General features: G+C 38.6%; 1 protein-coding gene across 7 annotated transcripts in view; it reads right to left on the bottom strand.

Moving 5' to 3' along the window:
- Window positions 1-13,717, bottom strand: part of Dync1i1 (dynein cytoplasmic 1 intermediate chain 1) — a 320,675-nt gene that overhangs the window by 103,486 nt on the left and 203,472 nt on the right. For all 7 annotated transcript variants that reach the window (XM_008855222.1, XM_008855227.1, XM_008855225.1 and 4 more), the window contains 2 exons: window positions 12,616-12,715; window positions 5,694-5,819 (listed from right to left, as the gene is read on the bottom strand). In XM_008855222.1, the coding sequence (XP_008853444.1) occupies window positions 5,694-5,819; window positions 12,616-12,715 (226 nt within the window). The remainder of the gene's footprint in view (window positions 1-5,693; window positions 5,820-12,615; window positions 12,716-13,717) is intronic.

A 13,717-nucleotide genomic window follows, 5' to 3' on the forward strand; every position in this document is an offset into this window, starting at 1 on the left:
AGGACAGAAGAGGCTGTCAGATCCCCTGGAACTGGAGTTACAGACAGTTGTTAGCTGCCATGTGGGTGCTGGGATTCGAACCCGGGTCCTCTGCAAGAATAGTCAGTGTTCTTAACCGCTGAGCCATCTCTCCAGCCCCAAAATCCCTTTTCCTTTTTATCAGTGAGGCCATAAGAAAGGTGATCCTCCTTTTATGTTAAAGAATACAATGTTTAAATCATATTTTAGTATTTTTTGGTTAAATATACTTTAGAAAATTAAATTAATTTAGATCTTTGTGTTTAACAGTTTTATACATAAAGTTGTTTTATAGATTTAGACTATGAACCACAATCTAGGTTGGAGGAGGGACAAAAATTGGTGGGAAATCAACCTTATTGAAATAAACTTTACAATTCTGCCAGAGACTGGAGAAGGCCCCTCTTTATGTGATTGGGGAGCACAGCAAAGCCACCACAACTTTCTCAGGGTCACCCAGTAGTATGATCAGCCAAGAACGGAGCTGCAAGACCAACTTTCTGTCCCTGTCCTAACCACAAGCGCATGTTCCCTCCTGGGTTACCATCATTCCTTACAGGCAGAATTCTCTTTCAGGTTAGTGGGAGCCTCAGGCAGAAACAAATGCTGGACAGCTGAGGCCTGCAGTTGCTATTTCATCTGTAATTATTTTTAGAATCTTAATGAGAAGTGAAGCCACACATAGGAAAAAAATGCAACTGAGTGTTTCAAACACTGGCACCAGTCAGGTCAGCGGATGCTTCCATGCTTCACATTGTGCCAGCCCTCTGAAACAGTGAAGGCTTAGCCATGGTCAGTTTCAGGCAATTGCCAGATCATCCTTGAAAAGAGGACGCCATGAAAAGAGGGTGCCACGAACAAAGAAACCAAATCAGGAAAAATGGAAATAAAAATTAAAATAAAAACCTCTGACCACGCTACACCACTAAATAAAGCATTTCTACTTACCTCAATGCAGATCATTCTAAGATATATATTTCTGATTCTATTCATTCCATTTAAAAGAGAAAGACCACACCAGGGTAAGTATTGCAGGGTGGTCAGACATATAATCTAATGACAGTGTGTGAAGCCACTATAGAAGGCCGCAGGAGTGTTGCCAGACTGTGATGGAGACGAGTGGCTGATTTCTATGCAGAGTGCACTGATATTTTCCAAGTATAGATAGCTTTTATTGAAATGAAAATAGAAAATGCAGGCACAGGGCCCACACAAAAAATTTAGTTTAGTAAACACAAAGCTGCCCATGGAAGGAGAAGGTATTTGGCCTTCCTACTCATAACAGAGAAAATGAACCTTCATATGAAATCTTTTTTATGATTAAATGAAAAGCCCATCAAACTTTGTAGAAGGAAAATTGAGTTGATGCTGTTTCTCATGTGTTTGCTTCTGAGTGCCTGAAACAATGCTTTTATGAGCCACTATAATTATTTGCGATTATAACTTAGAAAAAATAAGATGAACCAGTGGAGATATGGAAGAAATGATTAGCTAAAACTATAAAAGGATAGTCATCACAAGATACCCTAGCTTCTTCCAATCCCTAGTCTTTCCAACTAAGTAAACCATCTAATTTTTAAATTATGGGACTTCACAGAAAGTATGGATTCAGCTGATCTGATTTTGATGAGCTGGTGTCCAGAAAGTATCAGTTTTAAAAAATAAGATTTGTCAAAGATCAGAAAGGTGTAGGAGAGAGAACTCATAGGTCATGAGCCAGGGTATTTGTTTTCTCATATCTTTGTTTTCACTTTGCAGCTCTGGCTGGCTTGTAACTCAATGTATAGTCCAAATTGGTCCTGAATTCATAATCTTCTTGCTTCAACCCCCACACGTGTTAGGATTACAGGGCTGTATCACCAAGTCTGGCTTCTCATATTAATTTGAATTCTGTGGATTCTTTGAATTTCCCTGTAGGGTTAGAAAATGGTAAAAGTAGCCCTATCTACCCAAATGTTCTATGAATGTTAGGTTGTCAGAAAGAAACCTTTAATGACTGTGTAGACTTTGCAACAGTTCCCATGCTCGCTCATCTATATCCTAGACAAATTAAATAAGAATTTCTGAGGACAGAGCCCAGGAATCAGTCATTCTTAAAGTAACCCAGATGACTGTAAAGATTGGCTAAGGGTAGCAACTCAGTTGCTCCAGTTCTTCTCTACTCAGCCTCCTCCTTCCATGTCACAAGGCCACACACCTACATGCTCTTACATGGCTACATCCCTCATTGATGCAGAGTGACACAGGATATGGTCTTTGTAATAAAAATCAACTGACTTCACATCTAGCCATGCCTTTTGAGGGTGCGTGCTTTGCTTCCAGAGTACTCTGAACCAATTTCTCATCTGCAGCCATTGCGAGTTTATGACAACAAAAGTAAAGAACAGATTTTCAGAGAGAGAGAGAGAGAGAGAGAGAGAGAGAGAGAGAGAGATAGAGAGGAGAGAGGGGATGTGAATAATGAAAAGAAGCTTCATCCAATTTTCTGAAGGCCTTATGAGCAAAAGCTGATGTTTCCCAAAAAACAACTAATTCTATTGGCAGTGTGGAAACTCTACCTTGCTAGCCTGCCCTATAGGTTTCAGACTCAAGACTTGAGCATCCACCATTACTCTATCCTGACAGCCTACCCACAGATTTTGGGCTTGCAGGACCCGCAATTTCATGAGCAATTCCTTTTAAAAGTATCCATATATTTGTCTGTCTATGAATACTTTTATCTTATGAATATTTGACACACACATATATACATACATATATATCCTATTGACTATTTTTCTGTGAAAAAACCCTATCTAATGCACTCAGGGGTCTTTAGAAGGGCTGCACACAGTTGTCTCTCAGTATCTTTCAGAGACAGATTTCAGGACTTCCCTTCCTTTTTAGCGTCTGCAGAGACTGAAATCTGTGTAAAATGGTAAAATATTTGCATTTATCTGCGTGCATCTTCTTGTCTACCTAAAATAAGCTCTAGACTATTTGCAATATCTAATTAATGCAAGTTCTATGAACTTATTGTTATGTTATTTAGAGAATAATGACAAAAAATATGAATGTGTTCAGTAGAGACACTTATTTTGAAGCATTTTCAGTCTATAGCTGGTTGGCTCCATGGAACCAGAGGATGTAGAGGGCTGACTGCAATTGCTTTTGCTGGCTCACCTCTTCCCTTCCTTTCCTTCCTTCCTGAGAGTGGTCAGAATTCATTCCCTTCACCTTCCAGAGAGCCTGTCCTGCATTCTGCCTCATACAGTTCCTAAACTTAAATCACTTAAAGACCATCAGCTTAATGACAGGAACTAGTTAGTAGAATGCATTCCGCAATTTGGATTTTTGTGAATTTCTAAATGTGTCCTTCATGATTATTATGGGTCATTTATATGAACTATCTATTTTATATTTAAAAGCATGGTTCTGCTACTAAATATCTTTAGATGCATGTGTAGCTAAATTGTAAAGCTTTGCTTTGACACCTAAAGTCTCAGAGTCTTTGTGGTCATTTGCACAGGTCAGATATCAACCTGAATGTTTTAAAGTGTTCTCAGTTCTTCCAGTGAGGATCAGGTAGAATTTGGAATCCCCATCTGCTTCCGGTCACCTGATGAATTAAAAATATCAGGAGCAATTGGGAATTGCAGAGATTTTTACTCAGCATCTTTTGATAACTCTTGTTTGACTATCTTGTTAGTATATTTAGTGCATTGCTCGCTTTTTCAAAACATTAGGACTGTATTTTCCTTTTTAATATTTTACTTATTATTTTTATTTTATGTGTATGAGTGTATTGTCTGCATGTATGTGAGTGTGCCTGTGTCGTGCAGTGCCTGCAGAGGTCAGAAGAGAGCGTCAGATCCTTTGGAACTGGAGCTACGGATGGTTGTTAGCTGCCACGTGGGTGCTGAGAATTGAACATGGGTCCTTTGCACGAGCAGCCAGTGCTCTTAACCTCTGAGCCAATCCAGCCTCAGTGCATTTTCTTTTAAAATACATATATTGAGATCATTTAAGTGAGAAACTAAAACTAAAACTCAGTGTTTCTTTAACTCTTTAGCAAATGATCCCAAAGCCACATGAGAGGGAAGAAAGGATTATTTATTAAAGATGGTTTTTCAGTCATCACTGGCATTAGCTATAGTGACATGATAAAATAAGGAATTAAAAACAGTTCTGATAATTTCAAAGACCTTTGGAATTTGCTTCTTTGCCCAATGTTATCATGATCCTATTGGGTTGTTTACTGTATCATGTTGCAAATATTAACTCTATTACATGTTATTGCCATAGACCACCAATAATCAGTTACTATAACTTAAAAAATTTAAATATGATAAACATCATATACATTAACTAAAATGACATAGATACTTCTTGAAGTTTTTGAAGTAAGGTTATGCTTTCCTTAATATCAAAATAGTTTAAAAGGCACTGCTTTTTAAAAATGTGCTTCTCCTTATCCCATAATCCTTATAATATTTTCCCAGCAATTCAGCAAACCTCTTAAAACTGAACAAAATTAGGATTTTGTGCTTCTATGTTTACAAAAAGAGCCTATCAGACTGACAAACTTGATAATCTAAATAAAAGGAAAAGAAAAAAAAAACTCTTCTTATTTCAAAGGTTTAGAAAATAAAGGTTATTTACTATGCAGACCTAGACTTCTTGTTAAGTTGTTTTTGAGATAGTAAATTAGAAAAACATGGCCAGAGTTAGAGGTTACTCAATCATGTAGAAGCTGGGACTTTTATTCCAGCAGCTCCTGCTACCAAATTGTATCTGATAATGTTCTAAAGTATAAACATATTTTAGTTCAAAAAGATACTCAGCTCTTAGATATAAAGTGGCAGAAAGCTTCCTGAGATGAACAGGTTTACCTCCTTTCCTCTTCAGATGTGTGTGTTCAGAGACCTACCAGTAACTCTGAATTGTAATATTGGAGGAATTGAGACTTTGAGGTAGAATGTTTACTTCCCATTTTCCTGTGCATAATCACAGGACAGGAGCATTAATAAAGGGGTTGGCGCATTGGTCACTGCTCTGGCCTGTCATTTAGACCATCATGGCAACAGAGCAAAGCAGAATGTGTGCAACTAACTTCAGTCCTAGTGTGTCAAACGGAAGAGAAGATACTTGTCATCAGAAACAAGGAGAAAAACATCCCAAACTATTCGATAGAGTCTGAACTCAAAAGATAGAAATAGCATCTACATTTCTCAAATCCAGGTCCAAAAGTATTAGTATCTGTAAAACAGTATGGCATCTATAAACTTAGAATTGGCAAAATTCATTGAATAGTGTTTCAGAGACAGGAGGGAACTTGAAATGGTAGTGCTCTGAGGACGTCCACGTGGGTGGGCAAGCATATGTTGCTGCTAAGCAGAGGAAGTGGTATGCCACAATTTCTTCATAAGTGCGAGGTCTTTATAAACTCACCCTCATGGGGGCTGTTTTAAATAGAAAGAAAATGACACACAGTTCCCAACCAGGCTTCCTAACCATTTGAGGAGGGCTGCCACTTTCCCAAAACATTAGGTTACTGTGGGGGAATTTTCCAAAATTGTCAACAATTCCATTTTTAAACTCAGTTCTTCCTTCCAACCTAAGACAAATGCAATACAGTATGAACTATTTCTGGTCTAGTAGGAGATGTGAGTTATTTTTACTCTGCTGACTCCTACCTGACAGTGGAAGACATATTCTGGTGTGGTTTTCTTGAACTTCATGTTCCAAACCAAGGCTACTCCATCTGGTTCATGGGGAGCATCTTCATTGTTGTTGTAAGAAGCAACCATCAGCTCAGGGTACTAAAGGGAAGAGATCATAAGGATGTGTCACAATAAGATGATAACACTAGAATTTTCTCATTCCTACCCACTCATGCTATATTACATAGTTCATGTGGAACTTTCTTCTTGAATTGTGGCCTATTTAATATCATATTACTACGATCTACTGCTGCTTGTATTTGTGTGTGCCTGTCTGGTCACCAAACTGGAAACATGCTTGAATCCTATAGCATCTATCACTTTGGGCTAGTCTCTCCTTTCTTCTGTATTGGTTTCCATGACAACATTCTGTCATAATTTTCTTTCTTTAACACTTTTTAAAATAAAATCCTTGTAGATTTTCCTTTTGCTAGATACATCCCAACACACGTGAGATAGCTGTTCTCTACTCTCTTTTTCTTTCTTTCTTTCTTTCTTTCTTTCTTTCTTTCTTTCTTTCTTTCTTTCTTTCTTTCTTTCTTTTTTTTTCTTTTGTCTCTACATTCTTCCCAGGTGATCCCACCAATTCCAAGGGCTCTTAAAAGCTTAATATGTTGCAAATTTTCAAGTCTCTCTCTAGGTTTGTTGTCTCTCAGAGCTGTAGATATTAATATTTGACTGCCCACTGGAGTTTTCTCAGGGATGTCCAGAAATGCCAGTGCCAGGAGGTACTGTCCCACAAAGCCTACTGTTCTTCCAGTGTTCCCCGAGTGAGTGCCTTGCACTAGCATCCACCTTGCTGGCCAGGCCAGAGGTCCTATCTTCATTTTAGTCTTCTTTCTCGTCCCTACAATGCTGTGTATCATTAAATTCTCCATACATTTTGAATTTACATTTTCTTGCCTTTCTTAAGAGCAGAGACACCTAAATTAACTTCTTATCTGATGAAGGCAGCAGCTTCCTAAATAACTTCTTTTGCCAAGGCTCTCCACAGCTATGCTCACCTCCTTACTCCAGCTTTTGTCAGGATGAAATTACAAAGAATGTGTTTGGTAAGTCACCCCCAGCTTAAAATTGAAAGTTCATCATTGCTTTCAAGAGAAAATCCAAGTCATGTAGGACCCTTCATCGTCTGTCCTCCTCTATTGCTCATGCTTACTGTCTTACAACCTTTCTCCCCAACCCTAAATGCTCTATTACCTAGCCTCACCAGCTAACATGAAGTATCACCTCTGTACCTATGAATCTGATCTTACCCTCAGTGGAAAAACCCTTCTGTGTTGTGTTATTAATATCATGAATTCCTCCTGTGGACTAGGAAGGCACCAAGCCTTCCAGACAATCCTAACCACTCTCTTCTTTCTGGCCTCTTAGGATCCTTAGTATTTTATGACTCCTATTACAGGTCTTGTCCAAAAGAACGTTCTTTTCCCCATCGTGTCTCTCACTAAATTGTAAAGTTCTTTGAAAATAGGGACTAGCTTTATTTTATTTGTTTTTTGATATCTGAATCCATAGGTTGATACATTCTGGTATATGATATATTAAGGCCAAATCTATTAACTATTTTAGATTTTTATTTTAATAATTTTCCTTTATTTCAGCAACTCTATGATCAGCACACATGTTGACACCTTTGTCATCGAACAATACCAATAATTAAAAGCTTAAATGTAAGAAAAATAACCCATACAAATAAGAAAGGCTCTGCAGGGGTGGTGATGTTGAAAATACCGTCTTACCCTAGGTGGATTCTGTCCTGAGTGTATTAAATAACAGAATGAATGTTGTAGGAGATATCTGAGTTAGAACACATTTTACACAAATGCTGTTCTTACCTGGGTTTCTCATGAGCTACTCTGTTAAACACAGTACCAGGATTATTATGGATCCTATCAGTCTCTGCTCACAGATAATTTCATATTTTTCTTCCTGTTCGCTATACTATGTATATGTTACAAGTGAACATTACTCATATAAATGTGAACATTGATACCCCCCCCCGACGAAACATAATTAAATCCAAGTCTTCGTTGTGGCTTTGTTCATTCTTTCAGCTGCAGAGAGTTACAGCTTCTGGTTGCCACAGAGGAGGTGTAGGCATACAACACACATGGATGTGACCACCAAGGGAAGTCATCATTCTTTATTAGAAAATGCTCCTCAGCAGATGAATCAAAGCCTATTAAGCAAGGCCTTTGATTCAGCGCCCATTCAATGAAACTAACGTCCAGATAAACACAGAAGTCTCCAGACTTTCCATCTGAAGTTTAACTATGTCACACATGACAAGGGAAGTCTGCAAACAGCGACACTACTACCGCAGGGGCCAGGGGCAGCCAGATGTGTCTGGAATAGCATCCCACAGCTCCACATCTGGGTCTCATCGCTGACACCCACTTGCAGCTTTTCATTTTTTTTTCCATTTAAAAATATTTTAACTTATTTGGCTTTTAAGTTCCTTTAGAAAACAGTCAGTGCTTTAGTAAAACACTAGAAAAATGCCTTTGGCATAATTTCTGTAACTGGAATTACAAGGCATAGAGAAACTAAATTATATCTTATCTCCCGCAAGCTTTTATAATTTCAAAGTATCCTCTCCTGTGTCGTCTTTTACTACTTTTTGTTTGCGCATGGCTAGTCATATTTTCTTATTATCAAATCTCCAAGAAATTATTTAAATTTAAATCTTTAAAATTATACTTTTGAACAATTGTGAAACTTGTGGTCATTTACTCATAAGGACTGTGTTATCCAATATTTAGCTTAGAGAAATTGTATTTAAAAATTAGTAGCTTTGCTCCCAAGCCCAATTTGATCTTAAAGAGAAATAGAATCGAACATTTGCTGGTGCGGAAAAAAACAGTGAGCTTTGAGTACCCGTTACGTTCTACTGAGCTGGGCGATGTCCTAACTCACTTGCTGTTTATGACCATCTAGAGAAGGCAAAGATTTACTTATTTTTCTAGACAAAGAAGACAGGCGTCCCCGGGTAAGTGATGTGTTCTAAGTCATACTGCTAATGAATGAGGAAGTGAGAAATGCATATATCCAGTACTGCCTGAACATAAATAAAATGCAGCCCCAGGTACAATGTGGGACAAGAACATCCATGCTAGCATGCTTTGCTCTATAGGAGCTCACCCTTAGCTAGTGGGGAGCAGATACAGTTAGGAACAGTACAGTTCAAACAACAAAGCAGAACAGCACCGTGGTAGGAAGGAGGTATCAGCAAGGGGCGTAGTGAAGGTGGGAGTGGAAAACAGCCACTTGCATTGGGGATGGGCATTTCAGGGAAAGAGCTGGAAGGGACTCCTAAGAAGAAGTGAGTGTTAAACCTTGGTGACTAAGTAAACTAACAAGGAGAGAAGAGGGAGGTGGCTACATGCAAGCGTACAAAGGTAGGTGAGGATTCTTGGATCTGCCTGCTTCATAGGCTTACCTGTTGGGATGCACCCACCATACATAGGTGTCTAATGTCCCAGGGGCAACTAACTCATTTCATAGTTGATACTTGACCAAGTCAATATAATGATATTCTCTAACATAGATGTTCATTTTGAAATGAGACCCAGAACTTGAGGACTGATGAATGAATGGTTAATGACAGTGTTTTATTGGTTAGGTCCCAAAAGCTGCTCAGATACTTTCATCTTCTGAGTTGCGGCTCTTCATCTCTTCCATGGATCCCCTAGTTACCTTAGTAGCTCACCAATACATTCCCCTTTTGATTTAATCTAGCCAGAGGCAAAGTTTCTAAAAGTTATTAGTTATTAATAGAGAAGAAGATGTTCAGAGAACAATATAAGCCTATATATAGGCTTATATTGTTCTCTGAACATCTTCTTATAGGCTGTGTAAAGCAGTGACAAAGAAGAAAGGGTTAGAAATATCCAGGGCATCATTGCAAAGTGCTTGAGTCTAGGTATACCAGTTTCAAATTTATTCCTGGGAGCAGGGAGTAGGGGTTGTGTTCTTCAGCTATTAATACCACTGTTACTACTGCAGGAACTACTGTGCACCAGACACTTCAAATGCTCAGCACTCTAGATATATCAGTGCATTTAATACCCACAGTCAGCATGAAATCTGGATATCTTCATTATCAGTGTTCCATGAACGAAGAAGCTTTAAATCAGGAGAGCTTGCCTAACTTCTAACTACACAGAAAGCATATATGATCTTTACGAAAATGATAAAAGTACTTATTTAAAACTCTAATGTGCAAAGACTTAAAGCAGGCACAGCAGCAAGGAATCTTTTTTTTTTTTTTCCTATAAGCATAAAGTAGACTATGGCATGAAGTGCTTTTCTACACCATGTGTTAATGGCTTTGAATTGGTGCCAGTAATAATCTTTTTTTCATTGAATTCGTAACTCAATGAGCTATCAAAGATTATTCGGGTTAGTGTCATAGATGACTGCAGGACCGAGAACATCATTTACATAGGAGAGTAGTGTACACAGTAGGAGGTGGGAGTCTATAATGAGTCTATCATATCTGGACAATATGTCACATGGGATGTGGACCGTGTTCTTGTGTTAAACACTGTTGAATTCATGGCAGAGTTGATAGAGCACCACAAGTCCAAAGTAATGCTTACATGATATTTTACAAATATTGCAAAGTCAAAGTGTTACTCTTTAACCCAGGAGAATAAAGCAAAATCACCCAGAAATCTTAGGTGCCGTTCTTTTTCTCCTCTTAGTTCCCTTCTGTTTCACACAGGAAACTCCTGTGGGCACATGTGCTACCATTACACTCTGAGACTGAGTCTCACCTTCCTCTTTTGTCTTAATATCACTGTGTTGTAGCTTCATCAATTCAGAAATTCCCTTCATCTCAGAAGCATGGAAAGCTTGTTCTTTGAATGCATATAGGAAACAAACCCATGGACACTGGATTATGACCATACACTGAGAGGAGGCCGGACCAGCCCCACTGATGCTAGCCCAGCAGTCTCTTTTGGGAGCATTAGCGGCTGACTTGGGAACGGTTGCCTTGCTTGAGGAATGTGTAAGATAAAGTTCCTGCATGATTTCCAGACCACGAATAAGTGAACACACCAAGTTAAGTGTTTCCTCAGTCTTGGATCTGATTTCTCTGCATGCACCAGGGTGTACTCACAGACCACCCACATACTGCAGAGAGACCAGGCAAACCCTGCTGTCTTAGTCTTTGTACAGCCATGCTCAGTGCGCTCTGCTGTTTGGATGTCAAAGAGGATCCAAGGGGAGAGAACCCCCAAACCCACGCCACTTGGTGGCTGCTGACAGTTCAGTTTCAGAGATTATACTTTCCTTCAGTTCCTCAACAGGATTAAATGGAACTCTTCCCATGAACCCTTTTTTACTGTTTTGCCTGGATCATCTTCTCCTCTCCATTTGCTAAATCCCAGTCTTTTATGAAGCCTTGCTTGACCAGAGAGTGATCCCAGTTTTCCACTAAACTCTGAGAGTTACCTGATCTCTGGCCTGCATCATTCAGCACCAACCAGCTCTCTTGGTTTCAGGTTCAGAAAGAGCAAGCACTTCTTGGGATGAAGTGGTTAAAATACATGCAGGAGAATGCCATTAAGGCTTGAGTTCAGCTATACTATATTCTAGCAGAGTAATGGCTAGCAAGTTTCTTAGAGTCTCCTAGCTTCAGTTACTTCAATTATAACATGAAAATATTGATAGTGACTACCTCATAGGATTCTTTTGAGGGTGAAATAAAATAAAGCCTTCAAGGCAGTTGACAAAGGGTTTGGTATGTTAGCTATCCAAGTAAAAACAGATTAGGTACATGGGCTCAGAGTTCAGACTACCTGTACTCAAATTCTGACTTTGCCTCAAGTAAGCTATGTGCTTTTACGCATGTCCCTTAACTGCTCAGTGCTGGGCACAGTGCTTAGTATGTTGTCAACCGGTTAGGTCACTCATTCATCAAGTCAACTTTTGGTTACTTGATTTTTACTTCAAATGCCACCCTTTGAGTTTAAGCTTTTTATTTTTGTATAGGAAAGGAGGAGTTTTAAACTGGGTAATAAAATAGTTAGATTTGCATTTTGGTAAGATTGGCTATATGTCTTAGAGGGAAAACTAGATGAATATGTATAGAGGCAGAATGTATAGTTACAAGGTTTTAAACACAGCAAGTATACGATGATGGATATATTAGTAGAAAAATGGACTGTCTTGCTGATAGACTGGGTCAAGAAGAAGAGGGAGAAGATGCTGGTAAAGCTGATGATGAAAGTTCTGCATTAGGCTCTTGGTTATACTGCGATAGCTTTAACATATAAATAATGTATTACATAAAAGCAGATTGGAGATGTATGGTAATAATAAGTTAATGACTAGTTCCTAGTTCTCTGGGACATCTGCATGGATTTGTCTGATATAAAAAGAATTCAAAGGGGAGGTTGGGGCAGCAGATAAAAAGAGGTTGTACACACTATTGTCAAATCTATAGCCATGAAATCTACCCCAGTGAGTATGTCAAGAAGAAGAGTAGAGGTTGATTGCTTGGAAAAGTCAGAGAATTCTAAGAGAGTAGAGTTAAATAGAGAGAATTCAAAGGAAGTTGTTTCTAAATGTACAGAGAAGACATCCAAACTGGTTGAAAAAAAATCAGAATAGATGAAGACTTAAAAATATCCATATGACTTGAACAGTAGGAAACCAATGGTAACTTCAAGTAGATAAAATGATCTGGCTCCTTGTATGTTAGTGAAAACACAATAATTACTCAATATAAATATCTGAGTGCAGAATTAAAACTGAAGCTGGAAAAATGTGAAAGAAAACCAATGGGCATAAAGAAGAGAATCATAGGGCAGTAAACATCCAAAATAGAGGAATAAATCTCTTATTTTTTATGAAAATGCAAGTTTGTTCCACTAATTCTTACCTGGAGAGACCAGTCCATACACGTGACCACTCGGTGCTTGGACCAATGCTCATCATAGAATTGACGATTGAAAGAAAGGTTGGCTCCAGCCTGCACATCCCTAGGAGGGTTTAAAGGGCAGAGATAAACAAGAGGCTTCAGAATAGAGCTGTGTCTTCATGATGTTCACGGTGGAACAATGAAATGGAAAAAAATAGCACATAATAGTTTCTGAAGTTGGAACACCAATTTAGACAGCAACATGCAATCATGAGTGGATGAACTAAAGCTGTTCTCCTTTATGAAATGTTCTCTGTACTGGCCCAGAACTTACTGTGTGTTTGTTCCAAGCCTGGTATGAAATGTTTTATTTGTTTCAGGTTCTGATCTTGGTAAGTCTTCAAGCATTTTCTTCCTTCTAATTGGTCTAGCCTCAAGTAGAGTTTTTAAAAATTTCCCTGTGCCAATAAGATGACTCAGCAGATAAAATTGCTTGTGGCACTGATCTGATGACCAGACTTCAATTTCCAAATCTCACAGTAGAAGGAAAAAACAAATTCTTAAAAGTTGTCCTTTGACTCCTATATGTATACCCACATTTATACACATAATAGTGCCAAATAAAAATTAAAATTAAAAATATCCCTGCCATTAAATGAACACAGAAAATAAAGGGAATTCTTTGACATTAATATTACCTTATGTGTCACCAGACCTGAAATGATAGACATGTGTCTATCTATCGGTAAATTGTGACTGGTTTTAGTAGTTGCCTCCTCGAGTAGGTGAAGCTTTCTGCTATGAGTATGGTGGAGAATCAGGGATCCATCAGAGTGTTCTAGATATTTATTATGTCTTCCACGGACCCAAAGAGCATTTGGTCAAGGGGGACTAATTATACTTTGGCCAGTATTTATGTGGCTGATGTTCAACTGGCCTTAGCACTGCCTTCGAAGAATGCTGCTTTGGCCACATAGCCGCTCAAATTGAGAAATGCCTGTTCTGTGCTAGCAGCTGCTTTGGTTTTAGTTCAGGGATTCTACATCCACTTTTCTCTGTTCCTTTTACTCCACTGGGTTACCCCCAGCATCACTCATCTTCTACAGCCATTGTTCAGACTGAG

Source organism: Nannospalax galili, unplaced genomic scaffold, assembly GCF_000622305.1.
Source record: "Nannospalax galili isolate Female #2095 unplaced genomic scaffold, S.galili_v1.0 scaffold187, whole genome shotgun sequence".
Classification (NCBI taxonomy): Eukaryota; Metazoa; Chordata; class Mammalia; order Rodentia; family Spalacidae; genus Nannospalax; species Nannospalax galili.